Here is an 18,051-nt window from a genome sequence, read left to right as displayed (position 1 = left end):
CATCTAGAAAGCAGTAGTGCCTCCTGAAGGAGGAAGGACTGCAGAGTAATGTAGGTTTGTCATTTTCTCTCTTCCGCATTTCTTAGACAATCTGCTGCTACACCTGCCAGATTTCCATGGGAAGAGGGAAAGTGCTGTTCTGAATAGAGGTCCATCCCTTCATTCAAAGACTAAATATGGTTTTAGTGCTTCTCCTTCAGAGAAGAGGCATTTTAAGGACTAGAATTCAGCTATAGAAAACATGTTGTGGCTAGGATGTTGCTCGAGTTGCTCTCAGAAAAACCTTCCAGTTGTTTGGAAGATTCCATGTAAGCTGGGAAACTCTGTGCCCTTGTGATCTTTCTAAAGTTAGGCAGCTTTTTTGTGTTACCACACACAGCAGTGAAGCTGTAAGATGTGGAGGCCATGTCTGTATTTGTGCACAGCAATCACCTTGCCAAAACTGGGAGATGCTGGAAAATCATGCATTGCTCAGCTGAACAAACATTATACTGCCAGTATTTGAAACATGTAAGAAAGGTGACATAGAGAACAGAAAATTGGGAAGGACTGCTGAGTCTAATATTCTTTTCTTTTAAGTTCTTTTCTGCATTGTGGGGTATGGCCCACTGATTATTGTTCTCTAAAGTTTTATTTAACAAGTTTCCATGTAAGGAGGTTGGAAATTGGTAATACTTGATTTAATCCATTTCTTTTTTTAATCCTGTACTACAAGTCATCAGCTTGATACAGGGTTCTTCAATGTTTGAAAGTGTAATTGTGTGGGAAAAATGATGTTCTGAGGATCTTCCTGAACTAGCTGTATATTGACAGGTTGCTTGCTATTGCAGTTGATCCTGTCCAATTTTATGACATGAATTTCCTTAGTTTGGAGGGAAAGGGTAATTTGCCAGCTGATATCCTTATACCTACCCAAAGACAAAAACTTGTTGACTTCAACAGAGCTGCTGATAAAAGTCCCTTTCCTGACAGGACTGGGAAGCTTTCTTGAGACATGTTAAGTAGCACTCGATGTTGGCCTGCTCTGTTCAGTTAACTCATTCCACAGATCCCACATTTTGTAACGAGGAAGAAACCTGGGTGTATGTCTTTGTTTTTAATAGGAAGAATCAAGTGAAATATTCTGTTTTCTTGGATACTCAGAAAATGGGAGTCAGCTCTGATTTCTTAGGTGGGCTTCCAGGATGGTAGTATCCTTCTACTTGAAAATTAATCTGAAAATTGGTCAAAATGGTGTAACATATGAGAAATATTCTACAACTTTTTTCCTCTCTTCTCAAGCCAGTTCTGGAACTGGGAGGTACTGTTGTATTTGTCTAGAAAAAGAGGTCTCTGAAATATAGTCAATAACTGCATTTACAGTAACGTTAACATCCATCAGGATTTGCTTTGGTACTTAATTATGTTTCAAAACCTGCAAGGAGTTAATTGGATTACTTTTGGGAAGCCTTCTTTCTATTTCCCATTTTGAATTTTTTACTCTTTTCAGCATAGCAATGCATGTTGTGTAAAGTTGTTAATCTGTACACAAATTTGGAAGTAAAATGAAAGTGGGCTTTTTTGGTGATGCTTGTATGTATACACATGCTCAGGAAAGAGAGTAGAGGATACCTTCACAGAACTTTTTCATCAAGAATTATTTGCACTGAAAAAAGCAGAAACCCAACCTAGTTCTAAATAATTAAAGGGATCAGTTTACAATGGAAATGCCAATTCTGAGTTTCACTTTAATAGCCAAGTCAACTGTTTCATTGTGTCTATGTGTAAAGTGAATATAAGTACAAGTAAATAGCTTTGTGGAAGGTACATACACATGCCTCTCCCAGCATTTAGCCATTTTCTTGAAAAACAGAATAGGATCATTCTTACATGGCACCCATTGAAGTGAAAAACCTTTAACATGTCATGTGTACACTGGAAGAGGAGGCAAAACAGTGTACATTCCACATTGAAAGGTAAGTGAAATCACACTTTTTCATTTGCAAATGGAAAAGGTGCATAGTTTGATGGTATCTGGGAGTAAGGTCAAAGGAAACTAATAATATAGGTGGAGCCTAGGCTGACAAGAGATGGTTTTACAATGAGAGGAAGATGCAGAAAAAGTGGGAATAAAAAAATAAAGGAAAAAGGAGGGAAGTGAAATTTTGTATTGAGGATGAAGAGAAGGAGAAAGTATTGCAACAAGGGCAATGGAAGAACAGATGGAGAAAAGCTGCCCATAAACTCCCATTAGGCAAAGCCCCACAGAGGATGGGCTCTGCAGTCATTAGATTAATGCAATTAACAGTGTTATGCAAGAGCATTGCTACAGTCACTATTTGCACTATAGTTCAGTTGTTTCTTGATTACCTTTAAATCAAAGACTAATGTATTTGTTTTGTTTTTGTTTTGATTTTGAAATGGTGTATTCAAAAATTGCCGATAGGAACTTTGACCTGTTATGTTTTGTTATTGTTGGTAGAAAACCTCAATAGTTTCAACATTAATATTTGATAAGTTTTAAAAGTGGTAAGTGGCAGTTACATGTGCTTGACTTGCTGGTAAGATTGATAGTGTTACCGCCCAGGCACTGGGTTAGTGTAGAAATGATGTCAGGATAACAAACCTCTCAAGTGTTTTCAAGCATTTTTCTCAATGCTTAACAGCAGTGACTTTTCAACAAAAAGCAAAGTTGTGTATTAATACTGTGGGAAAATTACAGTAGGGAAAAAATTATAAGAAAAAGCAGCATAGAAAATGAAATAGGAAAATGGAATGAAAGCAAAGGAACAGAGATGCATGAGATTGTGTGAGTAGGACTAACCCTCCACATGCTGGGATGGTGAACGTGCAGTATACTTCATGTGGGGTGTGAGGGAGCTCTGTGGAATGCAGAGGGAAGTACAGTACAGGTGCCTGGCTACATGCAATCAGCTTTGGTGTGTCTGAGCTTGTGAGCCACTGCTGAATAACATCTCCCAGAAACCTTCAGGTATTCCTCAATAATACTTATCATCATTCCTGGCTTTAGGAGGTCACCTTAGCTTGGGCAAAACTTTGTAGCCAGAGTTGGTTCTATGAGTTCTCCTGTTGCTGCATCCTGGCTGATTAGGAGTGATGTGAGACACAGTATAGGGAAGAATTCATTCTTCATGAATAGCACCCAGTCTGTTAACTTGAATACTACAAGGACTACTCATGCTCTGACTGTAATATCATTACCAACAAACATGGTAGTTCTTGCATTTGTAGCTTTAATTTGTAGATAAAACAGTAATCACCTGGGGGGTTTTGAGGAAAAAAAAAGTAAATTTCTTTGAATAACAACCAAATAACTTACTCTTCTGCAGTTATTAAACTACTATAATCTCCAAGATATTATATTCAGCATGATTTTGCTTTCACAGCTGTTTACTGTGTTTATTCTTATGTGTTGTCTCTGGTATGAAAACTACTCATAACTTTATATTCTATACTAGTGTCGCCTGTAGCTTCTGTTAACTTGTGCACTGCATGCATATGTGTTTGGGTATGTCCATACCCTGTGTGTATAGTTATATGTAAATACATATATGTTATGTAACATATACAACAGAGTTGTTCAGAGATGTCTTTTCCATAAAAATACATTTGTTCTGTGTATTTAATGCTAAATGTAAATACTTACTGTGGCAAAGCCATCATCATATGGTTTTTCTAGGGCTTAAAACCCATTTTACTTTCAATTTTGATTTATCATATGTGATTGGCATTGTATGAGCAAGAGGAAATATTTAACTGCAGCCAAATGGTGTTCATTCAAACAAGATGTAACCTAGTTTATCCATAGATGAGTGTCTTGTGAATAGAAGATCATGTTCTGCCAACAAAAGAATTTAAACAGGCTAAAAGAATGAATGCTTTGTACCACTTGTATTTGAAGACCAAACATTTAGGATAAGTATATAGTAGGACTCTTTTGCTTGTTATAACTGCTGCACAATCTTAACTCTGCCTTTCTTCTCAGTATTTTTCTGTGTTCTTCCTTGTAACTTGATTGCCTACCTGCAGGTAGTTATGAGTAAAACCAAAAAATAAACCAGACATAGAGTTAAATTAGCACATCAGCATCTTGATTCAGAAGTCTTCTGTCCTTACAAATACTGACTTCCTGCTACCACACAGAAATTAAGGAAACCTGAAGCTCGATGACATTTGAGTCAAGGTCACATGAGACAGAAGTGGAAATGGATCTCATAAATTCTTGCTCTGTCCTTCACTGCAAGACTGGCCTTCTTCATTTTCCAAATTATCTTGGTAGAGGTACTGTTTATCTGACGATGTTATCAGAGTATTAAATTCACAGAATCACAGAATCATCTAGGTTTGAAAAGACCTTGAAGAACATCCAGTCCAGCCATTAACCTGAAGTTCCCAACTACCCCATATACCTCAGCTCTATGTCGACCCTACTCTTAAACACCTCCAGGGATGGGGACTCCACCACTGCCCTGGGCAGCCCATTCCAACGCCTAACAACCCCTTCTGGAAAGAAATGCTTCTTAATATCTAGTCTAAACCTTCCCTGATGCAACCTGAGGCAATTCCCTCTTGTCCTGTTGCTTGTTACATGGTTAAAGAGGCTTATCTCCAGCTCTCTGCACCCTCCTTTCAGGGAGCTGTAGAGGGTGATGAGGTCTCCCCTCAGCCTCCTCTTCTCCAGACTAAACACCCCCAGTTCCCTCAGCCGCTCCCCATACGACCTGTGCTCCAGAGCCTTCACCAACTTCGTTGCCCTTCTCTGGACACGCTCGAGTCATTCAATGTCCTTTTTGTAGTGAGGGGCCCAAAACTGAACACAGGAATCGAGGTGCAGCCTCACCAGTGCCGAATACAGGGGTCAGATCCCTTCCCTGTCCCTGCTGGTCACGCTATTGCTGACACAAGCCAGGATGCCATTGGCCTTCTTGGCCACCTGGGCACCCTGCTGGCTCCTGTTCAGATGGCTGTCAATCAACACCCCCAGGTCCCCCTCTGTCTTGCAGGTCTCCAGCCACTCCTCCCCAGATTTAAAATTAGATCATCTTAGATTTCCCGTAGCATAAATATATACGTATCATTTGATCTACAAAACTATAGGATAAAACCCTGCAAAACAGTATAAATGTCAATCACTATGTGGGGCTGTTCAAAAATCAGGAGTGTTTAACGTATTCACTGTAATGCAGATAGTTGTAGGTCACGACCTCTTGCTTACTAGAGTGAAATAGAATTTAAGGGATAATGTAACTTGCTTGTGATATGAAACCAGAACAGAGCTGCTGGATCTCATTTTAGACTGAAAACCATTTAAGTAAGATTCTTTAATGGAAATATTGTTGAAAGAAGGTCAGCAAAAGCTAAAAATTTTGATCTGGTGCTGGAAGAAAGTTCCTGGTGTGGCACTGGTTTTGAGCTTCATAAGTAATATAATTTAGGTGAGGCCTCCCAAACCAAATCTTAATGTATTTTAGTTAAAATGCATAAAAAAATACAGTGTATGTGATACTGGTTTGCATTGTTATAGTTTAGCGTATCGGCTATGCTGAAATCTTTCTAAAATAAATAAACACACCTACTTTGTAAGCTTCCGTTGCACTTGTTTCCTGTTTTTTTCTTTCCTCATTTATGTCTTGGTACTGCCTTGTTGTTTCATAAGCCTGTTCCATGACTATTTTCTTTGTAACTCCCTCTCTGTCCTTACTACACTACGTTTAATTGATCGTATTACTTCTTTTCTCAGAGTATTTTATTTGCTCCATGTTGCCTTATGGTTTTGGTTTTTTTTTCATTTTGTCACTTTCATTTTATTTTCCTACTTCCCATCAGATTTCCACCTTCTTAGACTCTGTCCTCTTTTAGTCTCTTATTTGTTCCTTCCAGGTAAGCACCTCTATTTCCTTTCTCACCCCACTTCAAAAACTATATTGGCCTGAGATCTACCCCAATTTTCCATGTCTGTAAACTTTGGAACTTTAAGCATGTATCTACACATACTTGCTGCATGCATACAACTGCTTCAGATACTCCAAACTCTATTACTTAGTGGTGAATCACAATACTAAGTTTCCTGGCAAATAACTTCTGGCTTTACTGGGAACAGGCAATAGCCCTGGTAAAATTCCTGGTAGAGTTCAAATTGGGAGCTACATGTTGATGACTATTTCATAGCTGTATTAAGCTACGAAGACCCACTGATTTCTGACTTCATTACAGACTGTTATCTTCAACCTTAGGAGTAGCCCAAGAAAGTCAAGAGCAGTATTAAGAAGGAAGATTTTTTTAAAAAACACAAAAAGTTCAGAACTCCTTCACTTCATCTCAGCAATAAACCTCAGCTTATAGACCTTTTGGCTTGTGCTCTCTGGGATCATCTGGTTCACCTGGGAATTCTAACATCTTTGAATTATGGATAAGACCATTCCCTCTTCCTAGCAGGGGTAGCCCAGAAGCCTGGGTTCCCTCCAGGTCTTCTCAGTCCTCCTGCTGTATCTCCACTATGTCCCACACTTGCAGGTCTCCCGTGAAGGTCTGCAGTGGTCAGGATTGAGTGAGTGTAGTACCTACAGACCTCTTTTTCTCCTGGTCCAGTCTTTCATGTTCATAAATGAGGACTTGTCTGTTTCAAATGATAAAATACTAAACAGAATACTTTAAAATGCACAGTCACTGTTTAAGTCAAATAACTTTGTTGAATTCAGGAGACTTTTTAGATGTATTGATGTGACCTGTTTTTGAGCATTAGTGACTTGTTTTCAGGAGATACCTTGTAGCCTATTGAAAGTCAAGGAAATGGAAATGTGGAAATATAGAAATACTTGTCATACATATCAGGAAGTGTAAGAGGTCTTTCAGCACAGAATAGAGAGAAATAGTACCTGGAAGTCAGCCTGCCATCCTAGGTCCAGCTTTAGGGCATTTGTCACTTCAAGAAGTGGGAGCTTTTAAGGTCAGGAGAGGCAAAAGGATCCAACGCTTTCACTCTAAACTCACAAAACTGCCAGCACTCTTTTAAGGCACCAGATGTGGTCAACCAACTTTAGAGGACTTTCCAGTCTAATAAAACTCTATAGTCACCTCAATGTAGAAATAAACTTTACCTAGGATTCAGAGAAGTCTTCCACATTAATATTTTTAGAACTCCTCAGGAAAAAAAGGTACCAAGAAGCCATTCTGAAAAACAGTATTCTTCCCCTGAGAGAAAATATTCTTGTATCAATTTCATAACATGCAATGGGAAAAGCTCTTTCATGTAGTCAGATCGGCAGGAGAGTTTTGACCTAGCCTTTGTTTGGTACATCAGTTAAGCATGAAAGATTGTAAAATATCTCTTAAGTAATTTTTTTGCATTTTGTGGGAAGACATGCTTTGTGGAAACTCCTTAAAATATTTATGTTTTAGGCATATTTATCCCGATTCCAAAGGAAATTTGAATGAGATGTAATTGTAAAATCTGTATGTAAATCTAGACCGTAGTATATCATATCTTTGTGAACAAAAATTCATTATATTTATCTTGCTTTTCCATAAAAGCCAAAAGATTATTGTAAAAATGTATGTTTTCTGCTATCAAGGAGGCAGAAATTCATTGACTTACTATAGGTAAGCAGATAGTCTTAAGTAGATCTATTATATTAGCATAGTGTTAGAGAAAAAATTACAAGAGTATATAAACTTTTTCAGTATTTTTTAAGCTACAACTATAGACATTCAAAAAAAACCAAACCAACAAACTCTTCAAAACCCAGCTCCAAGGGCAGTAGCAGCAGTTACTTAAGTGCAGAAAAAATTGAGATCATGTTCATGGTAGTGATTCTTAGAAATTTTAGGTTAAGACTGATTAAATGGAATTAACAAATTTTGCATTTAATTCCAGAGAGATCTTCCATGACAACTGAGTAAGGTAATATCTACCAAATAAATACTGGAAGAATCTCATATAGGAAATTTAAAGTGCACATAATATTTCAATGTCTCTTTAGGCTCTTTTCTAACTGAGTGTAGTTAAACATGTAAGTTAAACTCGGTGCTGCTATGTTGGTATATGCCTCAATATAATAGGTGCTATCAAGAGGATTTTAGAGTAGCTTATATAGCTACATTTTTTCCTATTTATGAAGTATTAAACAATAATACTTTGTTTTTTTGGCTGTTCTAAGATGAGGAAGCGGTTGAGTGTGGTAGGTGCATTTTTCTTCTTCAATTTAACTTTTCTTTCTTACGTTATGTTTTCACTCCATTTAATGATTTCCTTTCCTATTTTTCCTTTGTGCTTCTCAGAGGAAATTGAAGGTACATGTACAAAAGTTTCCCTGCATAGCCCAATAATTTTATTTAGAGAACATGTGTTTAGAATTAAATTGAATATAGTCCAGCGTTTCTAAGAGATGTTATACATATAATGCTTTTATATTGCCACCAATACATTGAAATAATTTTTTCAAGTAGATAAAAATACCAGAGTATTCCTAGTTGCTTCATGTACAGATCAGTAATTTGAACTGTTGTTTTAAACTGCTTTATCTCTCTTGAATTTCTGGAAGATATGTATAAGAAAATAGTATCATAAAATGTTATTAGCAAAACTTGGGTGGGCTGGGATGGAAAGAGACGGTTCTGACTTAATTACATGGCCATGAGAGGTCTTGCATTTCCAATTAATACTGACGAAGTATTTTTCTGAGATGGTAGAAAGTTCATCCATGTAGTATCATCTTTACCATTTTCCCTCTGAGTGTAGCCAGTTACTGTTATGCTTGCAGCATATGTTAAAGTAATAGCAGCTGATCTCTTGTATTTTTTCTTTTTTTTTAACTTAAGAGGCCTTTGTTTATAAAGGCATTAGAAATTGTAGCTCATATTTTTGATCAAAGAGCCTCTGGCATGTAAAAATATACATTATAGCTATTTTATATCAAATGAGAGGATGTGTTTTTGATCAAAAACCTTTCTGTCTAATCCAGTGAGCCAAAACTTAAAGCTAAAGTCTGATAATGTATAATTTATGAAAAAAAGCTTGATTTATATCAAATACGTTTTGCTTTCTTTTAAGCGGCATCATATTTTCTATTAACTGATAAAGTGTGAATAATACACTGCTAGAATTCTTTTTAGAACGTTTGCTGTCATCACAATTTTTGCTTGAAAAGGTAAAAAGATCAGTGTGCATGCTGCAAAATTCCAGAATATCTCCAGCTAAAATATAAAACAATAAATGTTGTTTTATGTTTTTAAGAAAATGGCTTATTGGAGGCTTTCTAATGCTATGCTTTGTACAGTTGTCATTTTAAAAGTAATTTCTTCTGTATTTTTTGCTGAGCTTCTAACTATTCTGCTTTATTTCTTGACTCTTATTCTGTATGCTTTTACCCTTCGTCCAGAAGATGCTGAATGTGCTGGTCACAACAGTGGATCCTATCTAGGTGAGCAATTGGTTACAAAACACAATTTCTTCCTTTCTTTCAGCTTCTTTTCCCTGGAACCACTGTGTCCACTTTGCTTTTGGGGGTAATCTGCATACAAATGTCCTTACTCTGCATGAGAAAAGCATGAAAAGGTTTTAAAAATGGCTCATTGGATTTGACATAAAGGGTTATGTAGTGTATGCCTTTATCTGGTTAAATATAAGCTACTAAAATACTGTTTTGATTTTTAAGACAAATTAAAAAATATATTTAAAATTGGGAAAAATTAAGCAATGTGTTAAATGAAACAAAAAGGTTACTGTATTGTGAATTTTGTGTAAGTCTTTAAAGACACATTTTCAAGGTTTTATCCAAGTTTTGCATACATTTCCTTTGTCCATGTCTATCTAAAAATTTTGGGGGGATTCAGTGAGAGTACAGGCACTGGTTCTTTTTCCACATTACAAAAATAAAATAAGTCACAATAACTCAACAGCTTAAATTTAGCTTTAAAGCTAGTCCGAGCTTAATGTATCATTGTGGGGAGCAGGGAAGAGGAGGGGAAGGAGCCCTTTGGCTTCAGCTTCAAGATTCCAAATTTTAAACAAAAGTATCAGTTAAAAAAGTTGAATATTCCATTATATGTTTCAACTTTTTAATTTGTGACATTTTAAAAGCTATGTAAAAATATTTTAGTTGAAACTATCCAGAATTCCTGCCAGCTGAAGGCTGGCTGGAGTGGATTTTGTGGCAACCAGCCCTTTTCCCAAGGCTTTCATCCTCCTACTACAAGAGGAATGGGAGGAAACTTGTCAAAGTGCTTTAGTACATTCAAGCCACTGGGCTAACTGAAACACCCTAGACCAGTACTGTAAATTAGAACTGGTTTTCAGCCTGCACTATACTGTTTTTAAATGTGGTATATAAACTACATCAAGAATACAGGAACTATATAATTGAAAGAACTTTGACCTCTTTCCAAAATATTAGCATGGTATAATTTCATCACGTATCTGTGGAAGTTGTGGTCATCTGATCATGCTAAAAATAAACTTACCTTTGTTATTTAATCAACTAAATTAATGTTGACTTGTAATTATATTGAGGGATTGAACTATGCTTGGAAAATGATACTTTAGTTGTGATTCCAGATGAACTTCATTTTACTTATCAAATCATCTCTTTGAAACAGAAAAGACATTCCCCACCCCCCATCTTGTTTTTCTGTCTGCAAATACAGGTTGCATGAATTCTCAAGATGAAACTGTCATGGTTTTGCAATCGGATCTTAGTGGGCTGCTGTTTTATTTAAGAATGAAGGTGGCAAAACAGAATCCACCTTTTCTTGGTGCTGTAACCCTTTCAGTGAAACATTTTGGCCTACAGTTATCAAAAAGGCTTGGTCATCTAGGAAGGAGATGTCTTGAGGAAGAAGCTACTGTTGTCCCAGATGCAAAGAATAAATATCAAGATAGAGTGTAGTTTAGTTAGGAAAAAGTTTACAAAAATTATTGAAGAACTACTGTACGGTTCAGACAATTGTTTATCTCTTGAGAGTTTCCATGCAGCGGAGTGCTGACATCGGTCCAGAGATGGTACAGAATTTGCAGATTGAACAGAATTTGCTGACCAGGTGCAGGGAGAGACAAAACTCTTACCTATGTGCTGTGCAAGGTATAAAGTTTGTATAGTCTATACGGTAAAGGAGTCCTAGGCAGAGACACTTTATAAACCCTCTGTTAGGCACGTATCTGTTAGATACCATATCTAACTGCTGCAGTATACCTTCCTGCTTAGGAGAGTCTCTTCCACTGGTCTGAGTATATATTCCTTCAATCTCAAGAGTAGTGAAGTCCTCAAAGATATCTCTTTCTCTGCCTCTTGCTTTTTGGGCAAGTGTCTGATTTTTTAAAATGGCTTATTCTTAATGTCAACCTGTGTTTTGTAGTACTGTTTTTCGAAGTGAATCCTGAACATCTTATTTTTCTAAATGTGCATGTCTTGAAAGATGATAGACATTTATAGCGCTCCTTGATTACTAAGTAACTAAGAATTTCTAGGTAAGTCTCTATTATAACTTAAAATCTTGATTAAAAGTACTACACTGAAAATAAAACCTAAAGCATTGTCACCGAAGGGCTTGGATCACACCAACAAGTTCAGGATGTTTTAGTGACATCCGAGCAACTATCTATATATTGTAACCTGTTACAAGAGCAAGGTAGTCTGAATTAGATTAACCACTGATGAAGGAGTTGACTTGTATTACTTTGTATGTATTCACACATATGGACAGTTAGTATAAGGTAAGTTGAAGTATGGTAATTTGTTCGTATGTCTAGATTCTAGAAAAAGTTTTCAAAGTAAGGATACATCGATTGCTTCCTAAAACCAAAACTAAGTCATGTTTCATGCTGCTTTTGATAGTATGTAATCAAACCAAGTGAACTACAACAATTCTAATATCAATTAATGGATTTTCAGTCAATTTTATGGCTCATTATTGGTTTAGGGCTTTGTATTTGTGGGCATTTCTATCTGTGAACCAGTATATTCTGTGAACATCTGACCCTGTCTGAAAGGATATGTACTTTAGACACACACGAGGTGGTCATGAAGAGCAATAGAAGAGGCAGGTTTCAGAAAACAGAATGTTTGTACCTTTTGGGGTCACATATTTTATGTCCAAGGTTATGCTGCTATTAATTTGAACCCTCCCCTCTAAAGTGACTCAGATAAATATTAGAATTTGGTGAAAAATCATTAAATTTAAGTCACAGTATAGTATTGTATGTTTCTGCAGTAATTTCCTGAGGAATTGCTGGGGAGAACATTAGGATTTTGCCTTTGCCAAGCTTAAATTCTAGTTACATTACTTGAACCTTTATGAACATACAGTAAATGTAGATGGATATCATCTGTTTACTATTCTCAATTTTGTCTTAAAAATCCAGACATAATCTAAATTTTTATTAACCCCGTCTAAATGTGCAAGCTGGGAATCAGTCCAGAAGCAAGCAGAGTAAGACGTCTGCTCGTGTTTGTGCAGTTCTTGTGTAACAATAGAAATAAGCAGTATATGAGGCAGTATAAAAAAATCGTAATATTTTGGGGAAAAAAAATTTAGAAATATCTAGTAAAAGTACTGTGTTCTTACAAACCCAGATGATGACCATGGTACCAAACTTACTTTTGTCAGTAATTTGAGTACAAAAAGTACTTGTAAATGCATTTACAATTAAACAGCATTTGTTCACTCTAAAGTGTGTAAGGTTAGACTAAATTCAGTGAAGAATATACATAATTTAAACACATACTTAAACACTTGTTTTAATGAATGAAAACGAGCAAAAGCATGTGTAAGTGCTTTAGACAGCATTGTGGAGCCTTACTGGTGAATTTATGAAGCATAGGTGAATTTAAATTATAATATTTCCTGTTAGTGTAATTTCTTTGAATTTGAGAAATTAACTTTCTACTTTCATGAATATATTTGGATTTAAATTCACACAACATAGTTGCAATCTTTTGTTCACTACTTCTTTAGAATTATATAATTAATTCTAAATAAGCACAGCTTTTTACATCAGCATTCTCTCAAAATCCTTTAAGGGAGACAGGTTCATGCATTGCCTGTTTTCAGTTTGGATTTCTGTGTGAGTCCAAATGTATTTCTCTATGCAAATGTAAGAATGTTGTTCTGAGATAATCAAATGTATATTGCTAGTGGTTAAAAGAATAATCACACTTTTCTACTAGGGTGTGTGTGGGGGTTTTGTTTCATTCTTAGAGATGTAAGTAGTTTCTCTTGCATGTTGTTGGGCCTTTATTAAGTTTATTAGTAGTGGCTTCTGATTTTTATTTCATGTTGAGAAGTGTTAGAAGGTTCAGAGACATCTGTAGCTTGAGAACATTTGTTCTTCATATTTTCTTCCCAGAGTCTGTTCTTATTTCACCAAATCTGTTACATTCCAGCAGTAGTTTATGGGTTTGCGTGTTCAGTAAGTTTCTAGTTATGTATCTGAACCCAGTGAGCTTGTGCAAGCTTCTCAATGTTCAGAATTTTATATTGCTTTAGTGACAGAATTTTCCCCTTTTATTTTATAGTCTGCATACTTGGCAAATAAGGGTAATCTCTGCTCATATCCATATTCCATGGACAGTGTAGCCTACAGCTCCTTTCATATTCATCAGGATTTATATTATCAAATGTTCTGGGCAAGCAGTGCTTTTTCCCTTTGTTCTTTCTAGCAATTTACTTTTAAGCTTAATCATTTTATCAAAACTTTATTTTTGTATTGCATATCAGTATTGCTTTGGTTTTTCCTTAGTGATTTTCACTATATTTTTAATAATGCTCTATTGTTAATTTAAATATATGAAGGTTGGTTTTAATCTTTCCTAACCTGTAAAATACGTAAGCATTAGCAGATTAATTTTTGCTTGTTCATAAAAGCTTTTTTTCTTGCAAGTATGATGATGTTTCAGCTTAATCTTTTTGCACACCATAGCTGCCCAACTTATAATGCAATTATAAATGCAGAGTTCAATAGAAAATATTTATTAACAATTCTTTACTGTGACTTTCAGAAGCTATATGATAAAGTTAAGCTGCATACGTGAAGACATAGAATGGCAGATGTGAGAGAGAAAGAGTCGTGTTTCCAGGAATGTAGTAGCAGTGTCATAAAAATGTTGGATGTATATGAAACATTCTCATCCTTCCTCTCTGAACTGCATGTTTTCCTTGGTTTTGAAAGCTGCTTAAAGCAAGCTTACTTAGGTTTCTCTGTAGGGATATTCAGATGGGCTTTGAGAAACAGTTAGAACAACTTTCAAACTGACAGTAGTCTTAAAATGGCAAAGTGATCACACACTTCTAATTTTTTTAAACATTCAGTAGTTTTACAGTGTGTCTTCACCAGCCCAGTGTGGAGAAATCAGCCATACTGGAAATCTGCTTCGCTATCTCTGGCTCATGTGTTCATTCTGTTTAATTAATGAACTTATTCTTGAACCCTTTTAATATACAGGATAGTATTATTATTTTCATTTTAACAGTGAGTTTTAGTTACAGAAATAACACATTTAATCAAGGAAACCCATGTTAGCAGTAGAACCATGTCATCTGAGTCTTTGGGGTGCTTTATATGCAGCCTGTAAAAGTGACAAGGGACAAGCCTGAAGATGTCACGGAAAGATTTTCTCCTTTTGATTAAAAAGAAATCTCTCATTTTTTTTCCTCTTTTAAGAGAAGAAGAATGAAAATTCCTAAGTAACTCACCACCTGGTAGTTTGGTAATGACATTTGAATGAAGTGGGTGGAGAAAAGAGGAACAAGTTACAATTGGTCTTATTAAAACCTAACAGCAGAGATTGAATTGATGTGAAGATTTTGCAGAAAGAATATTTTTCCTAAAGATTCTGCAGTTTGACATGTAAGCTAAGGTTAAGAAGCTGTAGGTAATGGTGCTCTGAGACAACTACTCAGAGGCACAGAGCTCTTAGCATTTGTAGGGTCAACAACAAACTGGAATGAAGATGATTGGTTTAGCTTCATTTGATATCTCTACCCTTTTACCTTTTCCAGATATGTGGATTCTGGTTTTTGTGGAAAAGTTCTTTATTCTGTAGACCATTTAGTAGCAAATGGTGAAGAATTATTATTTCTTTTCATTTTTTTTCCTTTTTTATCCTCATAAAATGATTATACAGGAAAAAAAAATCAAAACCATTTTCAGCTTGCTTTTAGGGCAACTGATTTTTTTCTTTTTTTAATCTAGAGCCTTTTAGATGAGGCCTCAGGAAACTTGTAACTCACTTCATGTGTTTATATTGCTAATGTTACTTTTAACCTTTCTTTATATAACTGTCTATACAGTTAGGTGTAGTTACGTAGCAAAAAACCATCCTTGTGTCATGTCAGACTTCACCCTAGGGCAGACAAGAACTCCCAGGCCCTCTCTCAGGTGTGTAAGCTAACAGCTGTCAGCACTCCAACAGGGCTTTTCTGACTGCAGTCACTTCAGTGTTAGTGTTGTTCTTTAAGTAATAAAATAACATAACTCTCAGCTGATTTCATTATGTTTTCATATCTCATATTTTGGTCCCTTGTGTATTCCACCACATGTCCTCTCAGTCTAGACAGTACTGTAGCTCTTAAAAATGTCATCAGCCTTTTTCTGTGGATACTAGCTCTTCTCCTTTTCCAGCAATTTTCATTTTACTTATTCATATTTTGAATACGAATGGGTCAACATAACTGTATTCTCAAAGAAATTTTTCTTCCCGTTTTGTGTGCATGCATGTGTTGTAGATTCCCACAGGTATAGGGGCTCACATCAGTAATTTGGTTAACATCCTCTATGATGCAGGTTCTGCAAAGATTTATCATAGAATCATAGAATACCAATTTGGAAGGGATCTCAATGATCATCTGGTCCAACCTTTCATGGCAAAAGCACTGTCTAGACAAGATGGCCCAGCACCCTGTCCAGCCGAACTTTAAAAGCATCCAATGTTGGGGAATCCACCACTTCCCTGAGGAGATTATTCCAGAGGCTGATTTTTCTCAGTGTGAGAAATTTTCTTCTTGTGTCCAGTCAGTCTCCCCAGGAGTAACTTGCACCCATTACCCCTCATCTTTTCCATGTGACTCCTTATAAAAGGGGAGTCTCCATCTTCTTTGTAGCCACCCTTTAAATACTGGAAAGTGGTGATAAGGTCTCCCCTAAACCTCCTCTTCTCAAGACTGAACAAACCCAATTCTCAGCCTTTCCTATGGCAGGCTTCCCAGTCCCAGTTATGCTAAGTGAAACTGTGTGTGCAAAATGCTAAGCCTGTAACTAAGCCTTGTAGGATTTCGCTTCAGATCTGGTTCTAAATGTTTTCAGAACTGAGTCTTGAATTTGCCAGATACTACCTTTGAAGAAAAAATTGTAATATGATTATTATACTTTTCAAATACCTAAACATAAGCGCTATTACAAGTTTATGAAAACATATTGCTGAAAAATCTGGGGTCACCAAAAGTTTACACGTGTTTACTGTCCTATGAAACGTTCTGGGGAAAAAAAAAAAAAGGTGTTGGGATTTTTCCAGTATTTAAAGTGTAGTTTGTGTTTTACTTTATTACCCCCAAATAATGAAATCGGCTTTGCAATCCTTCTTTACAGTCTTTCCTATAGTTCCTTTTAGAACAAAAGTGGTGTCATAGAGGTACCAGTAAAACGTAATATAATGCAATTTAAAGGATTTATTTGAAAAACTGTAAGACTATTATTAACAGAGGAGTAAATTAGTTTTTAACATAGAGCGTAGAAGGTTTTTTATGTCATTCTGCTTGAAAATGCCTATGATTCTCTCCTTTGAGAATACTTAAAAGCTATGTGAAATTTCCAGTCTTCTATTATAGATAGACGGTGTAGATGTCACACTGTTGATGCAATTGTAAATGCAAATTTACTAGGAATATTACCTTTTCATTTCATGCTAACATATCCATAATATGGTACTGTATTGTCTATGTTTCATAGTGTTTTGGATTTAATGAACAGTGTTTAGTTTTACTTTTAAACATCTTTGGGAAAGGTTTTGTACACTTTTTTTATACTATCAGCATGGAGCTAAGCACCAAAAAACTGTTTAAAGAGTTAATTCTTGTTAACCCTTTCAACCACCAGATGTGTTTCTACCATATGTTGTATTTGATGTCCGTGCCATAGTGTTTTAATAGAAATGCATTAAGTGTGGTATGAGAGTCCAGATTGCATAAATTTCCTTGTGTTTATATGCTAATGTATAAGATACTCAAATTATCTAAATATGTTAACAACTTATTGTAATTATAATTTACAGCTTGCTGTTGCAACTGTTACAATTTTGTTGGTAATCTTTAACTTTGCAGTTTAAATAGGCACCTGATAAAAACTGCGGGAAAATATTGTTCTAATGACATGACTTATTAAACATATAAGACATTTTTTTATTCCATGCACCAATCCTCGAATGTTTGGAAGAGACTGTTTTCAAATGTTTTGAGAAGACTTATTTTCTTACTTTGAAAAAATCCTGTTCTTATTGCAGCTGGTTTTAGAAGAAGCTTTCGCCTTAGCAGAAAAGATAAAAAAACAAACAAATCTATGTATGAGTGCAAGAAGAGTGATCAGTATGATACAGCAGATATCCCAACATATGAAGAAGTTGCAAAATATAGACGACAACCTAATGACAAATACAGGCTTGTTGTTTTGGTTGGTAAGTTTTTTTCTTTATTTTTGACCTGGTAAAGCTGAGGACTGCTGATTAGCACAATGCTTACCACTAAATCATTTAGATTGCAAGGGATCTCAGGAGGTTACCTGGTCCATCCTCCAACTTAACACTGAATTAAGAGCAGGTTGCTGATGACAACAACTTCGAGAAGCTGTCTTCCCACCATGTCTTCTCTTGTCTTCCCACCTCACACCTCAGTAAAGAGGTGTCCTCCATCTTTTCAAGGGGTATCAGAAGGGTGCCGATGGGTTCCCCTGAAGACATCTCTTGTCCAAACTAGACAAGTTTAATCCCCTCAGTATGTGCTTTAGCTCCCAACCATCCTGGAGGCCCTCCCCTGGCTTTACTCCAGTTTATCAACATCTTTGTTGTAGTG

General features: G+C 36.1%; 1 protein-coding gene across 5 annotated transcripts in view; it reads left to right on the top strand.

Annotated features, from left to right (window-relative positions):
- The window catches only part of MPP7 (membrane palmitoylated protein 7), a 159,212-nt gene that overhangs the window by 125,341 nt on the left and 15,820 nt on the right, over positions 1–18,051 (top strand). For 3 of the 5 annotated variants that reach the window (XM_026842253.1, XM_026842252.1, XM_026842254.1), the window contains exons 12-15: positions 8,157–8,177; positions 8,278–8,289; positions 9,378–9,419; positions 17,487–17,657. In XM_026842253.1, coding sequence (XP_026698054.1) covers positions 8,157–8,177; positions 8,278–8,289; positions 9,378–9,419; positions 17,487–17,657 — 246 coding nt within the window. The remainder of the gene's footprint in view (positions 1–8,156; positions 8,178–8,277; positions 8,290–9,377; positions 9,420–17,486; positions 17,658–18,051) is intronic. The other 2 variants (XM_026842255.1, XM_026842257.1) reach the window with 2 other exon arrangements.

This window comes from Athene cunicularia, assembly GCF_003259725.1.
Source record: "Athene cunicularia isolate RWA chromosome 2 unlocalized genomic scaffold, athCun1 chr2_part1, whole genome shotgun sequence".
NCBI lineage: Eukaryota > Metazoa > Chordata > Aves > Strigiformes > Strigidae > Athene > Athene cunicularia.
The sequence above is the reverse complement of the archived record's forward strand: the minus strand, read 5'-3'. Positions and strand labels throughout refer to the sequence as shown.